At 38.9% G+C, this 26,635-nt stretch overlaps 1 protein-coding gene and 1 pseudogene across 2 annotated transcripts; both read right to left on the bottom strand.

Moving 5' to 3' along the window:
• Positions 1-419: 419 nt before the first annotated feature.
• Positions 420-23,057, bottom strand: LOC111345196 (tyrosine kinase receptor Cad96Ca-like; annotated as a pseudogene). Its single transcript, XR_015989188.1, has 11 exons — positions 22,923-23,057; positions 15,943-15,961; positions 15,619-15,624; positions 14,566-14,677; positions 13,500-13,690; positions 13,221-13,343; positions 12,939-13,009; positions 12,652-12,692; positions 11,948-12,044; positions 10,070-10,169; positions 420-1,071 (listed from the first exon to the last, which is right to left on the bottom strand). The product of XR_015989188.1 is annotated as a tyrosine kinase receptor Cad96Ca-like (transcript).
• LOC148726790 (neuronal growth regulator 1-like) lies at positions 22,222-26,520 on the bottom strand. Its single transcript, XM_088726379.1, has 3 exons — positions 26,517-26,520; positions 25,021-25,299; positions 22,222-23,949 (listed from the first exon to the last, which is right to left on the bottom strand). The coding sequence occupies exons 1-3, from the start codon at positions 26,518-26,520 to the stop codon at positions 23,696-23,698; spliced, it is 537 nt and encodes a 178-aa protein (XP_088582505.1). The 3' UTR covers positions 22,222-23,695.
• Between the last annotated feature and the right edge of the window lie 115 nt (positions 26,521-26,635).

Genomic DNA, 26,635 nt, shown 5'->3' with positions numbered 1-26,635 from the left:
ATGGAAAACTGCTCTGGAGGCGAGATGAATTCAAACTATAGGCTACTTTTCGTAGCCATCATAGTGACGCCGTTATCAAGTAAATTTGACTGTGGAGATTGAAACATTCAAACTTTGAAAAGAAGAAGAAAGAAGAACAGATAGAGTCCCTTTGTAAACTCAAAAAATTCTACCTTGTGTTGATTTTCCTTTTCTTTGAGTTCGTTTCTTAAATTCTCGAAAGATGGTCTCGAGTTGGGGTTGATTTTCCGACATTTTGTCATTATGTCATGCTTTAAACTCAAGGACGTCATGATGATAGTGAACGAATCCAAAATCTTCACAGGTGAGACCGTGCCCCCACCCTCCGAAATATTTATATAAGTCTATAATGCTAAAGAAAAACTATCGCAGCTTTCATACTCGTTTACAATAAATCGTTTGTCTTTTCAAGACTAGAAGTTTAATAAATAAAGTCCAACCAGTAGTAAGTGGTCACAGGTTGACCGCTTGATAAAAGGGGCATTAAAAAAAAAGTACAATGCAAAACGCCAACTTAAGTCATAATTGACCATTTAATGTACAGAATCTCCCTTAAAAATACTACTTAACGTTAATTTTGGGAGAGAAAAGTGGATTAAAAATTTCTTGAAGGTTGCTTTTAGTCTTATTTGAGTGGTCCCGCTCTCAGTGACCGTTTACTACAGGTGGAAGACAATACAAACAGGACGTTGGGGGTTAGTAGAAGGTGAATAGTGCTCAACAGAAGTGAAAATTACCGTGTCTAGGGGGAAAAAAAATTCGGGACTTTGACAACTGCTTCATGTAGGGTGACCGCTTAAACGGTGCCGCTTATACTAAAGGTTCAACTGCGTATATAAAAGATATATGAAAGCTGCACTTTGCCTTGCTTGTTTGCTTCTTTTTTTTTTTCGGTTAACTTCAAATATAGAAGGAAAATAGAAGATGATCCCATAGGTCTTCAATATCCATGACTCCATCCATTCCTGTATGGGAATCACTGGCTTACACGTCTAGATCGTCAACGTTAACGTACAATCGATCGTCGTAATTTTCTAAGTTTATCAACTCCTGTAAAGAAAAAAAAAAAGGGAGACAAAAAGTTATGAAAAGCAGCGCGTTTAAAATAATCTATGTTCTGTTAATAGGCTTTTGATGCTTCCTTTATTTTTTATTTTTATCCCAAAAAGAAGGCATGTCGTTGATACAGTTAACTTTAGATGGAGCAGTTTTCAGTAGTTGAGTCAGTTTGCTAGACATAACGTCTCGTAGTCACGTTCGACGCACTAAAAACTACTATAAAACGAATACAAGAATTGTAAAAACGTGTAAAATGGTATATAAAAAGTCACTTGTAAAAATGTAGCGGAATTCCAAATCGATTTCGATCAATTACGATCCTCATCAGTAGTACTCCGCCATGTTTAAAATACTCATAAATAATTGTTCATATAAGGGACTCTGAAATGTCCACACTTCTTCCAGGCTTCATGTAAGCGGTCATGATGTATCAATCACAGCTCGAGGGATTTGAAAAAAGTTCCATTCGTTCTTGGAGTTCATAAGCGAGTCTTCGTTCACATTATTTATCCTCACTCCTTCAGTTATTTGTCTCAGCATCGCGTCATTGTGATAAACCCCCGTCACATCCATTCGGAACTGCTTTACCTCTCTATTGTGTTTCTCTTTACAGTGTTTCCACAATGCAGATCGTTCTTCCTTATTGTTAAGTGATTTCGTATGCTCTTTCCCTCTGGTATACGCGCTCCTGGCTGTTTCCCCTACGTATACGCTGTTACACTGGATACACTTAATCTCATACGTCACACTTTCTCTATCACACGGTCCTTTTCCACCTGTGCTACACACTGGGCAGTCTTCTCGTCCACACTGTCGCGGTTTAAATGGGTCGGACTTTTGGAGTAGTCGTTTAATGGCGATTCCGGCTTTCTCCACCACTTTAATATTGAAACCTTGCTGCTTTATTTCTGTCTGGTATTCCTTCCGTAACCGTGAGTTGGGCGTAGCTGGTACAAAAATTACTGATTCATTCCCGCCAGTGTAACAGCGTATACGTAGGGGAAACAGCCAGGAGCGCGTATACCAGAGGGAAAGAGCATACGAAATCACTTAACAATAAGGAAGAACGATCTGCATTGTGGAAACACTGTAAAGAGAAACACAATAGAGAGGTAAAGCAGTTCCGAATGGATGTGACGGGGGTTTATCACAATGACGCGATGCTGAGACAAATAACTGAAGGAGTGAGGATAAATAATGTGAACGAAGACTCGCTTATGAACTCCAAGAACGAATGGAACTTTTTTCAAATCCCTCGAGCTGTGATTGATACATCATGACCGCTTACATGAAGCCTGGAAGAAGTGTGGACATTTCAGAGTCCCTTATATGAACAATTATTTATGAGTATTTTAAACATGGCGGAGTACTACTGATGAGGATCGTAATTGATCGAAATCGATTTGGAATTCCGCTACATTTTTACAAGTGACTTTTTATATACCATTTTACACGTTTTTACAATTCTTGTATTCGTTTTATAGTAGTTTTTAGTGCGTCGAACGTGACTACGAGACGTTATGTCTAGCAAACTGACTCAATTATCGAACACGTTCCTGGCCTCGGCCCACAAAATTTCATCACAATGTACCAAACCTGAAAAGGTTTTAGAGGCTATGAAATACACCGTGAAGCAAACTATAAAGCTGGTCCACGTAAGATATGTTGTTGATCTCCTACAAGAACTGACAAGGAGAAAGATTGGAACAAACTCCGTGGAAAATGGATGTAAAGATTTGTGTAAAGATTTACCACCGAGAAGGAAAAATGCCTTGGTACATAAAATGATGAAATGGAAGCTGAGCGATTCCAGGAGATGTTTACAGAGAGAACAGTACAATAATACGAAAGAGTGGAGGAAGTGTAAAGCGGTTTTAACTAACAACGGTGTTGTGCAGCAATTTGAAGAAATATGGAACGTAGAGCGAAGAAGAGTGGTGGAGAGTTTGAAAGTGAAAAGGAAAAGGAAAATTGCTTTTTTGAGGGAAAAATATGGACAGAGTAGAGAAATACCTGATCAAATTGAAGGGATTACAATAGCGGATAGTGACCTGCCGGTTACATTTAACTCTGAACCTAGGTGTTATGGAGGGTGTTCTACTGATGAGAAGGAAAAGAAAATATTGAGTTTGCCACCAAAATTTGCTGTATACGACAAGGTGAACACTGTTGAGTGTGAGGCGGAGATTGAGAAAGGGCTAGCGAAGCTGAGATGGACAAAGAGGAAGCAATTCGAGGGTGACAAGAACCAACAAGACGAGAACAAAGAGCCTGAAGGAGAAACAAAGGGAAGTGTGTACGATGTTAAGAGTCACACATTTGATTTCAGCAATATGAGGGCAACAGATCTCCCCTTCAACAAGAGAGTGCATCTACCAGAACCTCTTGACGAAAGGTCGGAAATTGCTATGCAAAACCTGAAAGTAAAATTAAATCAAATAACAGAAAAATACGTGAAAGATGAAAAGGTTTGCAAATGGAGCAACCTAGAGAAGAACGAAAAGGAAGGCTTGGTTTCAATGAAAAAGAAAGTTCAGAGTCAGGAGAGTGTGGTGTTTCAAACAGACAAGTCAGGTCGCCTCTCCGTAGACAGCATGGGGAACTACAGAGTAGCTTCTCAACCGCACGTTGTCGATAGCGTCTTAATTACCAAAGATGAACATGACCGGTTACAACAGCTCATAAATGCACATTCGACGTCTTGGGTGCGCATTTTAAATGCAGGGAGCGAGACCAATAACGAGACTAGAGTAAAGAACAATATGTTAAATAGTGATAGCCAAGTAGCACCGCTATATACCCTACGTAAGGACCATAAAGAGTACAGTGATGAGTACAAGGGCCCCCCCGTTAGACCGGTATGCGGGGCAATGGTAGGTTACAACTGCAAGCTCTCTCACCTGGTGAGCGTTGTACTTACAGAGGTATGGAAATCGAGAGAGAATAGCGCCATATGCACGAGCACGGAAGACATGATCGCGGAAATGAACAGAGTTAATCAGGACCAGGATAACGACAACTTAATAATTGGCTCCACCGACGTGATTGCTTTATATCCTAGTCTTGATATTGAGTTCACAATCGATAAGGTGTGTGAGGTTTTCTACGAGAGTAACATCAGTATCCGAAGTATCAACAGTCAGGAGTTGGGTCTGTACCTGGCATTAACGACATCACCGGAAGTGCTAGCTAGGATGGAGATTACAAATGTATGTCCAACGAGAAAGACGAATAGAGGGAGACCACCCACGATCACTGCAAGTGGGAGTGAGGAGCAGAAAGAGAAAAGATTTAAATCGTGGAACCCACCAGTTACACAGCCAGATGAACGTGCGAAACGTATTATGTTGAAAGAGGCATTAAGAGTCGTATTGACAGTGATTATGAAAAATCATGTTTTCACATTTGATAACGAGATCAGAAAGCAAATAAGAGGTGGTCCAATTGGCCTTAAGTTAACCGGGGTACTGGCCCAGATTTTCATGATTTGGTGGGATGAAAAAAATTTGCAACAAGGCTGAATGAATTGGCCATCGTTATGAAAATGAACAAACGGTACGTGGATGACATCAACATGGCTGTGCAAGCAACACCAGTTGGGATGAGGTACAAGGATGGAAAAACTCACATGGATGAGAGATCCGTAGCTGAGGATCAAGGAATCAGTGACGATGAGAGGACTATGACATTGATAAAACAGATAGGAAACGACATACACCCGTCAATACAACTCGAAATAGATTACCCCTCTAAACACCAGGACGGAAAGCTACCTATCCTTGACTTGAAGGTGTGGATGGAAACAAAAGGGGAAGAGACAGACAGGCAGGACGAGAAAGCCTCAGCCTCAGTGATCATGTATGAGTTTTATTCCAAGAGCATGGCTTCTAAGACAGTCATACATGCTAGGTCTGCCGTAAGCTGGAGTACAAAGAGAACAGTCCTGACCCAAGAAGTCCTTCGGGTCTTACTTAACTGTAGCAGATTGTTACCATGGGAACGAGTAGTAGAGAATGTTAACGAGATGGTCCTGAGAATGCAATACTCGGGGTACAGCAAGAAATTCAGATATGAGGTTGTAGATTCGGCCCTCAAAGCTTTTAGAGCGAGACAAAGAGCTGAGCGAAAAGGAGAAAGACCGTTACATCGACCCAAGGAGTGGAGAAAGGTGGAACGAGAAAAGGAAAAGAGCGAAAGGAAATCCAACTGGTACAAACGCGGCGGGAATGAATCAGTAATTTTTGTACCAGCTACGCCCAACTCACGGTTACGGAAGGAATACCAGACAGAAATAAAGCAGCAAGGTTTCAATATTAAAGTGGTGGAGAAAGCCGGAATCGCCATTAAACGACTACTCCAAAAGTCCGACCCATTTAAACCGCGACAGTGTGGACGAGAAGACTGCCCAGTGTGTAGCACAGGTGGAAAAGGACCGTGTGATAGAGAAAGTGTGACGTATGAGATTAAGTGTATCCAGTGTAACAGCGTATACGTAGGGGAAACAGCCAGGAGCGCGTATACCAGAGGGAAAGAGCATACGAAATCACTTAACAATAAGGAAGAACGATCTGCATTGTGGAAACACTGTAAAGAGAAACACAATAGAGAGGTAAAGCAGTTCCGAATGGATGTGACGGGGGTTTATCACAATGACGCGATGCTGAGACAAATAACTGAAGGAGTGAGGATAAATAATGTGAACGAAGACTCGCTTATGAACTCCAAGAACGAATGGAACTTTTTTCAAATCCCTCGAGCTGTGATTGATACATCATGACCGCTTACATGAAGCCTGGAAGAAGTGTGGACATTTCAGAGTCCCTTATATGAACAATTATTTATGAGTATTTTAAACATGGCGGAGTACTACTGATGAGGATCGTAATTGATCGAAATCGATTTGGAATTCCGCTACATTTTTACAAGTGACTTTTTATATACCATTTTACACGTTTTTACAATTCTTGTATTCGTTTTATAGTAGTTTTTAGTGCGTCGAACGTGACTACGAGACGTTATGTCTAGCAAACTGACTCAATTATCGAACACGTTCCTGGCCTCGGCCCACAAAATTTCATCACAATGTACCAAACCTGAAAAGGTTTTAGAGGCTATGAAATACACCGTGAAGCAAACTATAAAGCTGGTCCACGTAAGATATGTTGTTGATCTCCTACAAGAACTGACAAGGAGAAAGATTGGAACAAACTCCGTGGAAAATGGATGTAAAGATTTGTGTAAAGATTTACCACCGAGAAGGAAAAATGCCTTGGTACATAAAATGATGAAATGGAAGCTGAGCGATTCCAGGAGATGTTTACAGAGAGAACAGTACAATAATACGAAAGAGTGGAGGAAGTGTAAAGCGGTTTTAACTAACAACGGTGTTGTGCAGCAATTTGAAGAAATATGGAACGTAGAGCGAAGAAGAGTGGTGGAGAGTTTGAAAGTGAAAAGGAAAAGGAAAATTGCTTTTTTGAGGGAAAAATATGGACAGAGTAGAGAAATACCTGATCAAATTGAAGGGATTACAATAGCGGATAGTGACCTGCCGGTTACATTTAACTCTGAACCTAGGTGTTATGGAGGGTGTTCTACTGATGAGAAGGAAAAGAAAATATTGAGTTTGCCACCAAAATTTGCTGTATACGACAAGGTGAACACTGTTGAGTGTGAGGCGGAGATTGAGAAAGGGCTAGCGAAGCTGAGATGGACAAAGAGGAAGCAATTCGAGGGTGACAAGAACCAACAAGACGAGAACAAAGAGCCTGAAGGAGAAACAAAGGGAAGTGTGTACGATGTTAAGAGTCACACATTTGATTTCAGCAATATGAGGGCAACAGATCTCCCCTTCAACAAGAGAGTGCATCTACCAGAACCTCTTGACGAAAGGTCGGAAATTGCTATGCAAAACCTGAAAGTAAAATTAAATCAAATAACAGAAAAATACGTGAAAGATGAAAAGGTTTGCAAATGGAGCAACCTAGAGAAGAACGAAAAGGAAGGCTTGGTTTCAATGAAAAAGAAAGTTCAGAGTCAGGAGAGTGTGGTGTTTCAAACAGACAAGTCAGGTCGCCTCTCCGTAGACAGCATGGGGAACTACAGAGTAGCTTCTCAACCGCACGTTGTCGATAGCGTCTTAATTACCAAAGATGAACATGACCGGTTACAACAGCTCATAAATGCACATTCGACGTCTTGGGTGCGCATTTTAAATGCAGGGAGCGAGACCAATAACGAGACTAGAGTAAAGAACAATATGTTAAATAGTGATAGCCAAGTAGCACCGCTATATACCCTACGTAAGGACCATAAAGAGTACAGTGATGAGTACAAGGGCCCCCCCGTTAGACCGGTATGCGGGGCAATGGTAGGTTACAACTGCAAGCTCTCTCACCTGGTGAGCGTTGTACTTACAGAGGTATGGAAATCGAGAGAGAATAGCGCCATATGCACGAGCACGGAAGACATGATCGCGGAAATGAACAGAGTTAATCAGGACCAGGATAACGACAACTTAATAATTGGCTCCACCGACGTGATTGCTTTATATCCTAGTCTTGATATTGAGTTCACAATCGATAAGGTGTGTGAGGTTTTCTACGAGAGTAACATCAGTATCCGAAGTATCAACAGTCAGGAGTTGGGTCTGTACCTGGCATTAACGACATCACCGGAAGTGCTAGCTAGGATGGAGATTACAAATGTATGTCCAACGAGAAAGACGAATAGAGGGAGACCACCCACGATCACTGCAAGTGGGAGTGAGGAGCAGAAAGAGAAAAGATTTAAATCGTGGAACCCACCAGTTACACAGCCAGATGAACGTGCGAAACGTATTATGTTGAAAGAGGCATTAAGAGTCGTATTGACAGTGATTATGAAAAATCATGTTTTCACATTTGATAACGAGATCAGAAAGCAAATAAGAGGTGGTCCAATTGGCCTTAAGTTAACCGGGGTACTGGCCCAGATTTTCATGATTTGGTGGGATGAAAAAATTTGCAACAAGGCTGAATGAATTGGCCATCGTTATGAAAATGAACAAACGGTACGTGGATGACATCAACATGGCTGTGCAAGCAACACCAGTTGGGATGAGGTACAAGGATGGAAAAACTCACATGGATGAGAGATCCGTAGCTGAGGATCAAGGAATCAGTGACGATGAGAGGACTATGACATTGATAAAACAGATAGGAAACGACATACACCCGTCAATACAACTCGAAATAGATTACCCCTCTAAACACCAGGACGGAAAGCTACCTATCCTTGACTTGAAGGTGTGGATGGAAACAAAAGGGGAAGAGACAGACAGGCAGGACGAGAAAGCCTCAGCCTCAGTGATCATGTATGAGTTTTATTCCAAGAGCATGGCTTCTAAGACAGTCATACATGCTAGGTCTGCCGTAAGCTGGAGTACAAAGAGAACAGTCCTGACCCAAGAAGTCCTTCGGGTCTTACTTAACTGTAGCAGATTGTTACCATGGGAACGAGTAGTAGAGAATGTTAACGAGATGGTCCTGAGAATGCAATACTCGGGGTACAGCAAGAAATTCAGATATGAGGTTGTAGATTCGGCCCTCAAAGCTTTTAGAGCGAGACAAAGAGCTGAGCGAAAAGGAGAAAGACCGTTACATCGACCCAAGGAGTGGAGAAAGGTGGAACGAGAAAAGGAAAAGAGCGAAAGGAAATCCAACTGGTACAAACGCGGCGGGAATGAATCAGTAATTTTTGTACCAGCTACGCCCAACTCACGGTTACGGAAGGAATACCAGACAGAAATAAAGCAGCAAGGTTTCAATATTAAAGTGGTGGAGAAAGCCGGAATCGCCATTAAACGACTACTCCAAAAGTCCGACCCATTTAAACCGCGACAGTGTGGACGAGAAGACTGCCCAGTGTGTAGCACAGGTGGAAAAGGACCGTGTGATAGAGAAAGTGTGACGTATGAGATTAAGTGTATCCAGTGTAACAGCGTATACGTAGGGGAAACAGCCAGGAGCGCGTATACCAGAGGGAAAGAGCATACGAAATCACTTAACAATAAGGAAGAACGATCTGCATTGTGGAAACACTGTAAAGAGAAACACAATAGAGAGGTAAAGCAGTTCCGAATGGATGTGACGGGGGTTTATCACAATGACGCGATGCTGAGACAAATAACTGAAGGAGTGAGGATAAATAATGTGAACGAAGACTCGCTTATGAACTCCAAGAACGAATGGAACTTTTTTCAAATCCCTCGAGCTGTGATTGATACATCATGACCCCTTACATGAAGCCTGGAAGAAGTGTGGACATTTCAGAGTCCCTTATATGAACAATTATTTATGAGTATTTTAAACATGGCGGAGTACTACTGATGAGGATCGTAATTGATCGAAATCGATTTGGAATTCCGCTACATTTTTACAAGTGACTTTTTATATACCATTTTACACGTTTTTACAATTCTTGTATTCGTTTTATAGTAGTTTTTAGTGCGTCGAACGTGACTACGAGACGTTATGTCTAGCAAACTGACTCAATTATCGAACACGTTCCTGGCCTCGGCCCACAAAATTTCATCACAGTTTTCAGTAGAGTGTCGAATAACAAAATCCAACTTAAAGCAATCACAACTACCAATCAGAACAAAGGTTGACATCATCATTAACAATGAAAACTCAAAGTAAAATCAGGCAGCCTGCTTGAAGCGCGTGAAGACACAAGGACTAAGTTGGGATTGGTCAAATTTTTGCATTTGGTTGTTTGAGATGCGGACGCGAGTTTTCTGGTCCAATCACAGAGCGAAGTAAAGTAAAACCAATGCAACCCAGGATCACTTTCGATACTCAATTGAGAACTGCTCTGATGGCGAGATAAATTCAAACCTTAAACAACTTCGTCGTAACCTACATGGTGACACCGTTAGTTGACAGCGGTAGGTTGAAACATTCAAAAAGAAAAACATAGAGTCTGTTTGTAAACTCTACAATTCTACCTTATGCTGGTTTTCCATTTCGTTAAGTTCGTTTCTCAAATTCTCGAAAGATGGTCTCAAGTTAGGGTCATCTTTCCAACATTTTATCATGATGTCGTACCTTAAACACAAAGACGTCATGAATATCTTAGCATGTCAGCGGTGGCCTACGCTGGGGTCTCATTCAAGTTACACTGACAAAGTTTTTGTTGTTGCCTTTTTTTTTTGCATTAGAATCGTACTAATATATGCACTTATTGTATCATTCCCCTTCCGTACGCTGGTTCAACAAGAAATCAAAGGAAAGTCTAAATAATTCGTAGATACATGCGTCTGAATGGGTTTTGAAGATAATCAAATTCCTTTTTACAAAAACATACGCTTTCACATGCTAACGTAGCCAACGAGTAGCTCTCAGATAGAGTCGAAACTTCTTGAAATTACCTTGAACAACTGCGGTGATGTTGGGTGAATAGTGAGAGTTCGCATTGGCTATCGGTCAGTACAAAATGCAGACTGCAGACCACTGACCGGGTTCAAAATGCAGACCAGCTACAAAATGCTCACCAGGTAGAAAATGCAGACTGCAAACTTGGTAAAAAATGTAGACTGAGAATTTAAAATGTTTTTTCGTCTGATAAGTGATAAAAGTCATCTTACAACTTACCGAGTGTCACGCAATCGCGTTTCCGCGGTCATCTTTCACGATTCTTTGAACTCTTGAGGAGTTTTCCTGGCCCGTTTCCTCGTATATTTTGTTTTAACAAGGCGGCCATTGTATCCAATTTTTAGCAAAGTGGCCACAATCGTTCTTAAAAAGAATTTCAAGCCTTCCTATAGTCTTCTCGCGCGGCAGATGTCACTTTTGCACGTGGTCCGTACTCTTCACCTTTTCAACCGATACGTATATGTGTTCATTTTGTTGACAAACATGTGGAACGAGACCAAAACTGTTCCTTCGACTCGATATATTTTCAACTTTTAGGGGTATACACACACTCATTTTTACTTATTAATACTTGCACAGTAACCAAACTGATAAGAGACAAAACCATGAGAAAAATATATTATAAATGGCCAGTCACGAAAACAACGCTTCGCTTTTCCCCCATAAAAACTCTCCGGTCCCTCATTTGAGCTTTGAACAACAATATAAACACCAACAGCTCCCAATGAGAAGACTATAAATGCTTGAAATTGTATTTAACAACGATTGCATTGGGGCCTGGATATTATCACGTATCAAACGAAAAAAAAAAAACATTTTAAATTCTCAGTCTGCATTTTCTGCCCAGTCTGCATCTTGTACTGACCGGTTCCATAATTTTATTCCACGGCAATCGCAATGGTTGTCAACCACGACGGACGCCTTTGCTAAATCGAGTAGACTTTCAGCTACTTCTTCGTTCATTTGATTTTACAATATGATTTCTTTTACCATCAGATAGGCCTTTATAATGACTGCGTTTCGTTCTGCTGTCTGCGAGAGTGTTTTTTAGTTGGATACTAAAATTTATGGACTGATCAGCTGTGCTTCTGATGTCCCTAATAGCTTTATTTAAACTTACGTTTCACTCGTACTTTTACTGATGTGAGTGCTCGTAGGCTCCCCCGCATAAGTTTGATCACTTTCCCTCAAAGTTTGGCAGTATTTCGGAAAATCGATATCAATTGGTCTGCCGTTGACATATCAGTTTGTTCACATCTGAAAAAGTGACGAATTTTTATATTCTGACCCCTAGCAATAGTCGTTCCACGTTTCGCGTAACCACGACGAAAAATGTAATCTTAAGTCGCGGACGCACCTCGTACAGAACTTAAGAAAAGCAGGATAAATACTAATGTACGAGAAAAGCCATTAATACAGCCACAACAGGATATTATATCTTATCATCATACAACTTATCATCCATGTGTTGTAGTTTAGGCATTCTGTATCCCTCCTGAAGTGAGTTTGCAATTTTTCTTCCGTCCATCCATGGATAGGGTGAGCCACCTAAAAGAGAACAGTGACTGTTACCTTCCTCTAGCAATAAAATGTTCTACATTGGTATTATGTATGAGAGAGGGGCACGGGGTGGGGGTGGACTATGTGTGGGAGAGGGGGAGGGGGTCAGGGGTGGATTATATATGGAGGAGGGGGAGGGGGTGGGTGTGGATTATGTATGGGAGAGGGGGAGGGGGTAGGGGGTGGAGGCTCTATTTCAGGGAGGGTACTTTCAAAACGAGGGGGGCGTTTACTAGTCTTCGGTACTGTTTCCGCAGTAATTGAACCCTAATTAAATTTTGAGAAAGAAGAGGTAGAAGAAACAGTTTACCTTGTATCCCTACTTTTTAAAGGGGGGCGTTCGTTAGAAGTTATGGCCTAGAGGGTTGTTACTTATCGGGGGAGGTTCCTTATTAGAGCGTTGGCGCTTATTTGAGGAAATATGGTACATTTTCACAGAACGTTATAAGTCTTGTACCATTAATATTAATTTCCGGCTAAGTCCAGCTACTTTGGCAATCTAAACAGGTTTGGAATGATCAAAACCGAATACTATAGAGAAAGTTACAAACAGCTTACTTCATGACATCGTGTCACCTCGACTAGGGTAACTTACCAATAGTGAAAATCTCATACAGAAGAACTCCGTAGCTCCACCTGTAAAACAAAAGAGACAGATTCAAGGAAATGAACTTTCTTCATTGCTTTCAAAAAAGGTCATTTGAATATCTTTGGCATGGGGGATGGGGGTGGGGTTGGGGGTGGGGGAGGGGTGGGGGAGGGGTGGGGGTGGGAGAGGGGGATTGAGGGTTGAGAGCAACAAAGGAAACATGTAATTGGTGTTCTGGCAATACAATGCAAAATATGAATAAAACCATGGTGACTTCACATCTTTATACTTACCCATCACTCTTTGTAGAGTATTTTCCGTAGAGCAATGCCTCAATGGCAGTCCATTTTACGGGGAGACGCCCCTGAATAAAAAGCAAAAATACAAGGAGTAGGCATAGTTCTTTGAAAGCACCAATGTTCCAAATTGCGAGTGCAATGTCATGACCGTTCTTGGAAATTGAAGACGATTTACCGAGCCTCTTTACTTTAAGGGGTTACTCTAGCAAAGTATCCTCTGTCATATAGACTAAAACTTTACAGAACATGGAGTCTTCACCTAAAAATTATTTGTACCCTGGATTTTCTCTCGCAAATGTTGTCCTCTTGCACATCTCTGGCCATACCAAAGGCTGTTACTTTGCACGTGTCCTCTTCTCCAACCAATACATTACGAGCTGCAAGGTCTCGATGTATAACCTAAAAAAAAAGAACGCGTTCCTCTTCTGAAAACCATCTCTAACGAATCCAAGGACTTGAGGGTCGTCAGTAAAGTAAGTGGAGAATATTCAGTAATAATTGTTGATTTATTCTTTAACGAGGTTAATGAGCACGCAGAGGATGAGTTTCACTCACTGCTATCGATGACAAATAGAACATTCCATCAGCGATTTGCTAAGAAAATCTCATCAGCTGCTGTGACGTCAGATTTGTTTGTGGTTTCATATCCGGGTCTTTGAAGTAAGTGTCATTCAATCCACGGCTCTTTCTCATGTAACCCAGCAGGTCTCCAAAAGGAACATATTCGAACAACACAAACAGTGGCTCTACGGAAGACAAAAAAAGGTACCGCAAAAACTCGAATACGCGCCGCAGTGGAAAGCGAAAATACCAATAAACGTCGCCCTCGAACAAACGCCGCTGCTACTTGGAAGTGGAAACGTACGCACATAAGAAATAAGATATCAATACCGTACAACTCGGTAATATTCTCAGTCCTGATAGATCTATTTCAAAAACAAATTGGTATGGTTTTCTAAACTAGGAAAATGAATTATGAAGGTGTTAGATGTCGATGCTACCGAGTGACATCGTATAAAATTTTTTTCATTGTAGGTCGTGTTTTATCTTCGTGGTCTAACACCGGAAGCTTTCCACCTGCAATATTTGTGCACACTTTATGCATGTAGTTCTAGTTTCAGCCCATTTTTAATCCATCATTGAATTTTGCTGATCGTAAATATCAGCTATTGAATATACATGCGTTACTGCCTAACAGATAGGTTAGAACTGTGACTACTTCTCTGCCGTCAGATCCAGATCTCTTACATGCGCGCAAGAACAGAGTATGCCCAAGCTTTGTGCGTCGGTCGGCAGATTTTCCCAGAAGTTGACAGGAATAGAAAAATAATGGGGCGAAGTTAAGGTCACGACAACCACCGGGTTTGAAAGTGCGCCTCACTCCCTCTCGCTGATTTTTTTAATCGAGTGACGAACATCGTCCAAAAGGAAGAAATGTTCGTAGTCTGCTATCACATGATGATCGCTTTTAAAAGAAAAATGTTTCGTACTCTATAATGAAGAGAGAAAATAACTGAGGCTAAAACACCAAAATACCAAGGAAAACAAAACTTATCTAGACTTTTAACCCATTTTTTTTCTGACGATAATCATAGCTGATAATAAACATTTCAATAATTACCGGATTCAGTAACGCATCAGTAGAAGTTGAATGACGTAAGGATGAGGTTTAAGTTGTTTCATTACTTCTAGTTCAGACAGCAAATCCTTTTTCTCTGATTCAGAGGCGTTTTCTGCAACATTAATTCCAACCAATCATCATCAAATAAAACTTAACACAAATCAGAATCCATCATTATACAATACTATTTATATGGACAATGAATGGAAATAGATGTATGAATAGACATATGTAGACAGGTGGCAGAATAGATAGATAGACAGATAAGTAGGTAGGTAGTTACGTACATGAATAGATAGATCGTTTGACAGACGGATAAACTGAGAGACATATAATTAACAATTATTCCACGAGCGCGCGTTGGATATGAGGTGATAGATAGACAACGAGGCGCGTACCGCCTCGTTGGCTATAATCATCTCATATCCAACAAGCGCGAGTGGAATAATCGTTTTATTAAAAAAACGGCCCTAAGATGTTAGACAAATCTTCTCGACTTTATTTTGTAAGAAGAAACCGGATGTTACAATGTACAGATATTAGGTTAGGGTATATTGGCTCATATACCATAATGGCTAAGCCAATAAAAAGTCTCGAATTACATTATCCAATGATCCAGTTTTTAATAAATTTATATATAATCTGATTGGTCGAGCGGTTCCTTATATATGCTATATAAACCGCGCCACTCGGTTTATATAAAATGTTAAAATAAAATGTTAATAAATGTTACTAAAATGTTATGATTTTAGAAATTTCTGTGTTGTTCAGCACTGAAATTATACTAAAACAACTATTCGCCTCAGGTTCGGTGAATATTGTCGAATAATCCCCTCGACCTCATCTCCGGGATTATTCGACGATATTCACCGAACCTGAGGCGAATAATCGCTAAATATATATGTATATATATTATATGAAAATAACTAACTGCAAACAACACTGTTTCGGCCTCATCTCTCTCACACACACACACACACACACACACACACGCACACACACACACACACACACACACACATACACACACACACACACATATAAAAAACACACCTGAGACTACAAGAAGTAAAACCCACATAAACTTATGAGAATTCATCGCTTGACTTACATTCGTGCATCCTCTTCTTTCATTACTTGATATTCCATTTGTACTAAAACAACAAATAAAATTATACTACAACGCAAAACTATTCTTTTGGCTTGAACGTTCAAAAAAAAAAATGAACAAATTTTCATGCACGCGTTGACGCTTGTGGATGCTCTACATAATACAGCATCTTTATAAATGAAACACAAGGTGTTAAAAGTGTCAAAAAGATCGATCCCCAGAAGAAAAACGTGGGTAAACAGTAACGTTGCATTTAACTGTCTTACCTTCCTCTAGTCTTCTCTCCTGTGGTGAAAAAAAAAAAAAAAACAAAACCAAAAAAAGACATAAAAAAAAACAAACCAGAACCAAACAAAGCAAAGGAAAGAGGGAATACAAAGCAGCAACATAGAAATCAGCAAAATGGGCATGGTTTTGATGAACACTCGACAGCAAGCAGAATTTATCTTTCACAAGTTAAGTAGAGTCAGTTTAATGCACATGAATTTAGGTATTTACAGAGTCGAGCGCAATCTTAGCAAATAGCATACTAAAAAGGAACAAAACAAATTACTACAGTTTGTAAGGCATTGTTTCAACAGTTGTCTGTTAAAAATATAGATGTTTATGAATTCGAAGTTAAAGAAAGCCTATAACGCAGCAGCTAATGAATTTATGCTTGTACTTGACCTTTAATAGCAAGGAAAAAAAGGGGGTATTTATGGGATCCCAGAAACTAGCGTTCATTTGAGAGCACAACATGCATGCAAAAATTACCTTCAGTGCCCTTCCCGCTTTGTCCTCTTGTCTTGCAGGCCCACCACACTAATATTCCAGCAGCAGCTTGTGCAGCAACGGACCCAAGTACTGCACCAACAATGATCCATATGGTAACTACAAAGCGTGAAACTCTCCAAATAAGTTTTGAAAACAGAATCGTGCTTCAGTTATGTTGAGTTTCATTTTTCGCAAAAGAGCGATTGCTATAGTTAAGGCTGACCCTAAGTAAAAACTTTAGCTGAATCTTTCCCAAAACCGAATAGATACATAGGTATTACCAGTAAGATATGTACACAAGAAAAATTATTTCCTTGGACTGAGAAATTAATTAAAGCTCTATTCGGTTGGACGGTGAATCATTGTTTTTATTTTTGGGAAACCGTTAAGAGTCATGTGTCTAGAGAGCTCTAAGTCAGATGACATCATCCATAAATTAACATTTATAGAATAAATTGTGGTTAGATAATGATTTACCTGCTTTTGTCTTGTTTTGCAGCTTTGAGGATTCTGAAAAAAAGTTGAACTTAATTTGTCTAATGTTACGGGTAAACTTAGTGATTTTTCCGTTCGTTTTGGAGCATATATATTTATTACTTCCTGTATATTTAGCATCCTCGATTCATTCAAGTAGATTTTTAACTACTTCTCGCTTGTATTTCCTAAGCTGCTCTACCGTAATTAAGATAGGTACTTTCAATATTAGCGCTGTGAATTTTGACTCAAGTTTCCTCTTCTTCATGGCTTAGGGTCCATTGTATCCGCTATCTTAGTTTTGAAATTTTTTCCGTGGTAGAAACAGAATATTTATTTAGGAATAAATTTAGGTAGGAATATTTAGGTAGGAATCTCTTAAATTCAAAGTGATATCTTCCGCCCATTTTTGATACTATTCAAATGTTGCAAATTTAGAGAACGATCATGAGAAACACGCACTCGATAGCACTGAAGGAAGTACATTGTAAAGCTTTTCCGATTACACTTTTGAGTACACTACTGTTCATGCGGCTCACAAGCCTGAACAAGAATAAAGCCACTCAGTGTGGAACCAAACGCCAACTAATCCTTGACGCCTGCACGAGCTCCCTCGAAGCAGATCTCCGTGTACTAGGAAATCGTGACGAGTTTCTGTTCCCGCTGCCAAGTTGTCTCTACCGATCGATTTCCCAGCAAAAGTCCAATAGTAGGCGAAATAACAAGCATATCCCAATTTAAGGTGATTCCTCAGAAATGAAAATTGTTGATCAATTTTTTTAAACCTTCCTCGAAAGTTTCCTTGCAATCTCAGTTTCGAAAACTGCAATGAGTATGATGGGCCAATCTTACCCAGTTTCAGCCCTTACTGGTACTAATCCTGCGCACTATTTCATCCCTCTATGGTAAATTTTGCGGTAGCTGAACGCAGAGGATGTTACAAAGTAAAACTTGAAAAAATAATTGCTAGGTAGAAAGTCTCGAGAGCTCGAAAGAGTTTGATAAATAATCTATTATGATAATTGAACTGAGTGGGGTGCAGTTTGGTCTGAAATTATAGATATGATTTCAGACCAAACTTGCGCGACACGAAGTTCAATCACCACTTTGTTACATCCATTTTAGAACTGCAAAGTTCAGTCATTCAGATACAAGATTTTTTAGTCTGTACAAATATTTTATTGATGCAGTGGTGAACTGATTTTTCCTAAAAAAAATGCAGAAGTTGTCTTTTATTTTCCAGCAATTTGATTGATTTCTTTAAAGCGGTCTGAAATTTGATTGGTTTTTGTATTTTAGTAAACCCTCCTTAATGGCTGGGAAAAAATGCGATTTAGAGCAAAAAAATTGGTGTGATTTGCGAGTAACAAGAGCCAATCAGATTACAAGGATAACCATTGATTTCAAATGAGAGTAATAACTGGAAAAATCGCGAAATCTTGAACGACATCGACTCAAAACGTCTCTTGAGTCGTTGCTTTGAAGGTCATATTTGAATTACGAGTACACGCTTTTAGCTAGAACTCCTTTTCCTCAGTGTCAATTTTTTAAAATTAATTTTCCATATTGAAAGGGATAATTTGTACACAAGGATTAATATGCGATGAAAAATATAGGTCACCGTGCTCATTCAAAATCAAAAGACTTCATACCTGGTTACCTCGTCCATAGATTGAGAAACAATACCATGTTCTCGGAATGCGCGAGCTCGTACGCCTGATTATGTAATTTTCATCCGCAGTACAGAATGCGTAGTGCAATACTGAGAAATTACCTAGAGGCATATTCCTGATTCATTACTTATTTCTACTTATGAGTACCGTAGCAGCCTGTGACAACGCATTACTCATACATGAATGACCCTCTCGGAAAGAAATCGTAACCTGTAAGTTAATTATATTCTGAAACTATTGAACAAAAGTGAACCGTGCAAATCATATCAAACTCATGGGGTACAAATAGTCTTAACATAAGTCTAGTCTTGATGAAGCTGTCAGTGCTATGAATAGGTGTATTTGTGATTTAAGAAATTGGATGATTAGGGATAGGCTAATGATTAATGACGATAAAACTGAGTTGATCTTAATAGGAACTAGACAACAATTGGGTAAGATCAACGATGAATGGAATATTTCCGTAGGTGATTGTGATATTTATCCTAGTTCCTGAGTTAGAAATCTCGGTGCATGGTTTGATAATAAGTTGTCAATGTCAACGCACGTTAATAAAATTTGTAATTCCGCGTTTTATCACCTACATAATATTAGGAGGATTAAGAATTATTTATCTCGCGATTCGTTATTAACGCTTATTCATGCTTTTATCACTAGTCGTTTAGACTATTGTAATGGACTTTTGTATGGCCTTCCTAAGTCATAAATAGCCAAATTGCAACGTGTGCAGAAAGCTGCGGCTAGACTTTTACTGAGTTTAAGTAAGTATTCGCACATTTCTCCTGCGCCTTGTCAACTTCACTGGTTACCAGTACAACATCGTGTTCATTTTACGATCATAATTTTAACATTTAAAGCTATTCATGGATGGGCGCCTAGGTATATCATTGAACTAATTAACATCAAGCCTAGGTCTGTATATAATCTTAGATCAAATCAAAGTTTATTACTTGACCCTCCTAAGGGGAAAATGCTGGCCACGTTGGGAGACAGATCATTCTCTGCTGCTGCCCCGTACTTATGGAATGCTCTGCCAGCTTAATTACGTGATATTCAATCATTTTCCATTTTTAAATGTAAGCTAAAAACTTATTTATTTCCTGCAGCTTTCTCAAAGTACCCGGTCTGACAATTACTTTTATTAGTATTACTAAATAAGTTCCTTATTAAGATCCTTATTCATAATTAAGATCCTCATTACGGATATTTCATATTATTCTTATTTTTAACATACATTGTTAATATTAATGTACATGTAATTAGTTCTATAAATTTGAATTTACTGTAGTATTCTAAGTTGTTAAGCGCTGTTGATCACTGAATGAAAATAGCGCTCTAGAAGTTAATAAATTAAATTAAATTAAATTAAACATGGATATAGTGACCACGCCCACTTCAACGCCCCACTCAAATCGAGTGTAAATTTCGAATGTTTTATACCATCGTGTTGATTCTTTACGGAAAAAGCACTCAATGTACCTCTGAAATATTAAACTATAATATCGTGGCTTTCTATTTCGCTAATTTTCTAACTTCAAGGTAAAATTTTTCCCTCGTCATTTTTACCTTTTCTCCGAGCGGTTGCGGGAAACTAACAAGGCGTTTTTGACCAAAACACGACCGAGCGAAGGGTCTCGGGCGATGTCTCTTTTACGCAGGCGCAAATTAAAAATATACCGCCAGAGTCAAGAAGAGCAAAAAATTTCCTTTGTTTTGATATGTAAAGTGTCGAACAAAAAGCAGATTTACCCTCGTCGATTGGCGTTTTAAAACTACTGTATCTTCCTCCTTTTTTTTTTCTGTTTTGTAAGCGTGAAAGCAGTACGAGAGGGATCGGGAAACTCAGAAAGCGCTTCGGGAATTAATCTGCCATCGTTTACTTACGAGATAAACAAGTAAAATTTTTCAAGTTCGGGGTGTTGAATTTTCATTGCAAAATCGCTTTGTTTTTTAATTTCCCTGTTTGGCCTGTCCGCCATTTTGAAAATTCGCAACGGAGAGCATGCACATTACGTGGTGTTAGTGGTCGCGTACACCTGGAACCGAGAAAAACAAATGTTCATCGCCCTGGGGAAAGAGTTTGATATGATAAGCACTCGGTATAGAGAACCAATCAGATTGGGTAAAAAATAATCGGGATCGCTGAAAGTGTATTTGAATTGATCTCGCACTCCGCCAAACTTTTGTTAGTGAGATAGTGTTGGTGAATTAATCTCACTATAGCACATAGAACTGAATGTACCCTATGCTGAGATGGTCAAGATTGACCTGGGACTCAGCAGGAATACGTCTGTAAAGTTATCGGTTCATCCAAAACGGCACAAAAAAAAAATACAAATTAAAAATATATCTAGACAAAAAAAATTAAACAATCAAGCACGCAAACAAAAACAAAACAAGTAGTACTGGCACAAATTAGTAATATTACCGTCAAAGGAACTGCCAGGTATTGTTGGTCCCACTCCATTTTCATTATACTGCCGGACGCTGAAGTCTGCAAGGCTCCCATTTACCGCTGCATTACGAAGTATTGTAATCACATCTTGTTCCTTTGTCGGGGAGTTGAACTTCAGTGCGAGGTCAACAATAACGCTTCCACACCTTAATTCGCACAACAAGCGCGAGTTAGGGAGATCACAAAAACTACTTTTAAAAAAAAGCAAAATTTGATCCAAACAGTTTACAAACCTGAAAGCTTTCACCTTCACACTTTCGTAACTTGATTTCCCGGCAAAAAGCTTTCTAATCTAAAGATTAACAACGAGATTCCATCAAAGCAAGACAGACCTTTTTAGTGATGTTGGTGTATCATACACTAGACCATTACATGTCTAGATGTTAAAAGCACATATCATCAATATTGTGATCTCGCAAAGCATGACTTAACATGCAATTCTACACAATAATTTACTGAACATGCAATCTTGACAACTAAAAGCCATGGTAATCAATGGATTTTTAGGTCACTGTGAACTTGAAATTGATGGTTCCAAACTACTGAGGTTTCTGGTTTGACTCGTTTCATAGACAAATATGACTCTATCTCTATGTGCTCCTTTTTAAGTGTCAGCAACAAAGTACCGTCTTCAAAATCACGTAAATAAACATTTAAGGACGGTGCAATCGAGACTTTCTCTCGGGAAATATGTGCGGTATTTTGTTTCCAAAGGACAGTTTTGAGAGACTTGAAATTTCACCAAGTGTTTGGTGTTAACGTCATTTCAGTGTAAATAGATAAGGGTTGCACCCCGGTTGTTTGATGTTACATAACAAAATTCCTCCGAACTAACATGTGGTTACTGGTTGTCTTGTTAAAACATGTAAAACCTAAACTCGAGTTGATGTTTTTCCCTTGAAATGTGTTGTATGAGAGGACGCTATCGATTATTTTTATCAAAAAATTTTCGTAAAGTAAAGTAAAAGTCGATTAAAACAATTCCAAAAGATCTGGAGGTGTTTTCGGTCTCCCTTTGTGACTTTTCTCGAAAGCTTCTGAAAAGTCGCGGAAAGATCTACAATGGAGATAACTCTACCGCCACAGAATAATTTTCACTTCCTACTGGCAGTCTAACAAAACGAGACATAATAATATCCTGTATGCATATTTTCGTGTCCAAATTTTCTCAAATCCTTCTTCGTCTGGCCGAGCCAAATTTTGCATATCACTTTCCGTCTAACAGGTGCTCAATTGTATTGTAACGCCAAGATCTTTGACGTGCGCCAGAGGAACTCCACGAGTTTTATTTATTGGAAAAAAAACTTATGCATTCAGCCACCACTGTATACATAACGTAATTGAATTAAGTCAATCAGGTAATCGGTTCGTGTTTCGTATCGGATCGTAAACAATCATCGAGCCACCGATTGATTCACGAAATAACCCGAAAAATCACCTACCAACTTACAACACGACTGCACCATGGTTTTTGTTAAGCCAGTAACCACACAAAATTTATGATGTGCCACTTTCTCAATTAACTTGATATGAACGACATTATATACGAGATCAACGTTTTGATACTTTAGTGCAAATCATCCCTTGTCGGAATTTCACTCTCACCTAAGTAGCAAATCTGCATCCGTTCATATACCTGTAATGTGAAATGTTCGTGTCCCGTGACTAGAAAAAAAAATTGTTCGTAGTCTTAATTTAAGTTGATATTGGTAGCATTTAAATCTGATGTTAAGTAGTAAATCTGCTTCCAGTCATATATCTGTGATGTGAAATGTTCGTGTCCCGTGACTGGAAACACAAATGTTCGTGGTCTTTGCTTGAGTTGATATTGATAGCATTTAATTCTGATGTTAGAGGTCATCTTCAGTTAAGAAACTAAAGTGATTACCATTTTACTAAGTCTGTTCAGTAATGAGGCCTGGTCGTATCTTCCATTCGTACAACTTTCACTTAAGCTGAAAAGGGTCACATTAATCAAACTTCCTCCAATAACTGTGGTAATGGAATAAACAATGAATATCATGTTAGAATAAAAAAGCAGATGTCCATATACACAAAAACAACATTACTTTACATCTTACATATACATCTAAAAGAGAGCAGACATTGTATCTTTATCACCTAGTCCTATCAAAAGTATCTTTTTTTAAAATAATCACAATACAAGGCTTTATCTTGTGTTCTTCGATGTAAGTCACTGCTGTAGGCTCGAGTTTCAGTCCAGCCTATTGCCGCTTTATATGGCTTGCTGAGGTTTCAAAAGCATATAACATTGAGACAACAGTCACAGTATACACTGTTTTCATCTGAGCCCTGTTTTTAAACTAGTATCTTACATGTGTAGGACATAACTCAAAAGTAAAGTACATCACTTATTTCCCAGATGAAATACCAACGGTGCATATGTAATCCTAAGGATATTCTAGAAAGACAACCTAAAAAGTAACACCAAAACTACAGACAAGAAAACCAACTTAGCGTCAGTTAAACTTTCATGAAAAGTTTCAAGTTCATTGTGCAAGCATAAATGCAGTTTTCTTTCTTATGGCTGCTAATTATTCAGCTTTAAGCTTTCCATCTTAAATCATTAAGATCACTTTGAATCAATTTAATAAATTTTCACACTATGAAGTCTGTAGGAGTTTCCTTTACTAAGATGAACTACATTAACATGTAACTTACAAACACTGTCACTTTTGGAATCATTGGTATATTCATTGGCTGCTTCGCAGGTATAGTTAGCATCTTTGCTGACGTGTGAAATAACAACTGTGCTCTTGTTACAAAGTTGATTTTACGGCATGGAATCCAAGTATATGAAGGCGAAGGATTTCCTTTTGCTTCACAGTTAAGGGTAACACTTGCCCCTACTGTGACAATGTACTCCTTATGAGTAGCAGTAATACTGACTGGGGCTGTAAATCAAATTAAGATGCATAAGGATGCAATAGAACTAACATATCACTAAGTTAGAAAAGCTCAGTACATTCAAAATTGTATTAGACGGTCGCTCAAGGGGAAAATTAAAGCGGCTTAATACAGGTTCCACAGATTAGGGGTATTATAAAAAGGATACACAACGTCACTTTCTGCCATATTTGACCACCTGAGAGCCACTGTTGCAAGATTTCGCGATATATTTTATTCTTCCTAAAGGACCCTTTTGATGAACCTTTTCCAAAAAATATTTTAAATAGTTCTATTGCGCTTTGGTTTCTCTGAAAAATCGAGAAGTTTAAAATACAGATGGCCGTTGTCTCCCCTTCCTCCGAAAAACAATGAAAAATTAAGCAACTTCGGCAACTTCGGCAACTTCGTTCGCCACAACGCGACGTAGTCCCGCTTTTGAATTTAGTGTGCTAGCAGAGGATCCTTTTCATGATCTTTTTGAAGATACAAACTTCTTTTTTAAGTTAAAGTCTGTATAGTGACTCATTGAAGTAATATACTCTGTCTTTTTTGCAATCATTTGCGAGCACACAAAATTTTGAAAACACACTTCTTTTCTCATCAAGGAAAATAATCACTAATTGGGAACGATAATCCACAGACACAAGTCGAACAAAATTGTAGTAACAACATCGCGGCGGTGCTCACGATTGCGGCTTTTAGCCATCTCATTTCTTGAAAATAACTTGAGCAAGGCTTAATTCAAGCAAGGGCAGATTAGCAAGATTCATGAGCTTTGTAAACATGTATTTGAACGAAGTTCACGCGGAAGCACCACTTGTCCCGTGATTTCTGAGTCCGTACCGAGTGCGCAATCGTCTCGCGTGAGTTAACTTCTAATCTTGCCGAAAAATGAAAAAGACAAAATAAAATGAGGACAAACTCATGGTCTTTGGCATAACGTTTCGTCTTGTGTAAGGCTAGGCACTTATAACAAAAGAAAATTTCTGTAAGTTTAAGAAACTGACTGAAAGAATCAAATTTTCCGTCTTTACTTCGTTTCACAGGAATAAAGCTCTGCATCAAAATTTACCTACCAGTAACAATCACCTTCACTTCACGACCTCTAACAGGATCTTCGACTTTATTATCAGCTACACAGCTGTATGTTCCTGAATTAGTAACATCGATGTTTGTAAAATTCCAAGCTAGTCCATTTTTGTGTTTTACTTTACTGCTACCATCTGCAGGGAATTTGATCCAAAAAATATTTGGTGTTGGACTACCAGTTGCTTCACAAAACAAGTGTAGATCTCCCCCCTCAGGTACTATTTGGTCACCTCCAACCGGCACTTGATCAGTTATCTCCACTGGAGCTACAAGAGAAACAAAACCAAAGACATAAAATTTATTTGTTTTTGTTCATAAATATATTGCACATATATATATAATTATATATATATATTTATTAAAAACTAGATCATTGGATAATGCAATTCAAGACTTTTTATTGGCTTAGCCATTATGGTATATCAGCCAATATACCATAATCTACAAATATGGTAAGCGTATGTGTCAGCTTAAAATTAAAAGGGAGCTAAAAATTTAATAATTTAATTTAACGTTTTTAATAAAACAATTATTCCACTCGCGCTTGTTGGATATAAGATGATTATAGCCAACTCGGCGCTACGCGCCTCGTTGGCTATCTATCATCTCATATCCAACGCGCGCTCGTGGAATAATTGTTAAATATATATATATATATATATATGGGAATGCATGTATGTGAAATATGAAATCACTAAAATAACGGTACTTATTCTCCAACTGTGCTTTGTAGACTACAAATAACGCCCAAAACGAGAACCGGTTAGGCAAGTTTTCTCGTATCGCGCAAGCGACGAATTGGATTGAAGTTAGGGGGGGAAAAAATGGGCGGGCAATTTAAAATATTTTTCTGACGACACAGAGTCGGAATGGCCAGCAAATATTGATCCAAGTTTATTAGATAAATGAAAAGAATAAAAGTTATCAGATGACGATGAAATTTCACCATTTATCGAAGAAAATACCGCGCCAATTTCGTTCCGCTCCGCATACTTCTGTCAAGCACTCCCCGTAAATAAATATCCCCGAAATTCATCCGCACCGAAATAAAAATTTGGCGTGTTGGATAATAAATCTCTTAGTAAACGTTTTGTTGTGTAGTATAGCTCAGTATTTTTAATCGTTCTTTGTATTTTGATTCGCTCTACGGGCTCGTCAAAATACGACACGACTCGACAAAAGACTCAGCGATACTACACAACAAAAATTTTAGTATGTCAATCAATCAGCGAAGATACCATTTTCAGGATAACTATGTCATGATGGCAGTCAACAATATAACCACAGCTTTGTGTTTCTTGAATTCAACGTTATGTGTAAAAAGAAAGAAATTGCTAGTTCACTTAATAGTTTTTCTCTGAGCCGTTACGTCTGTGAAAGAGTACACAGATGGTCACTGCATTTGCTGATCTTGAATTCTCTTCGAAAACTACATGTAGCTTAGAGTTAACTTTAAAATTCACCTGTTCGTGATGTTTCATACCCATTCACCGTTGTTCACTCAACACGCCCAGACAAAAATCATATTCGCACACTGCAAGTAGATTAGCCAAGTACATATGTCTTTCATATCCAATCGATTCATACCCACAGTCGTTTCGT

Source organism: Stylophora pistillata, chromosome 7 (assembly GCF_964205215.1).
Source record: "Stylophora pistillata chromosome 7, jaStyPist1.2, whole genome shotgun sequence".
Lineage (NCBI taxonomy): Eukaryota > Metazoa > Cnidaria > Anthozoa > Scleractinia > Pocilloporidae > Stylophora > Stylophora pistillata.
Note: the sequence above shows the minus strand (reverse complement) of the source record. Positions and strands in the feature narration are given on the sequence as shown.

Bases quoted from the DNA above. Each gene is read 5' to 3' on its own strand.
- LOC148726790 (XM_088726379.1), bottom strand. The intron at 23,950-25,020 runs GTAGGTAAATTT...TTTGATTTACAG, and splicing joins AGTGAAGGTGATTGTTACTG to CCCCAGTCAGTATTACTGCT.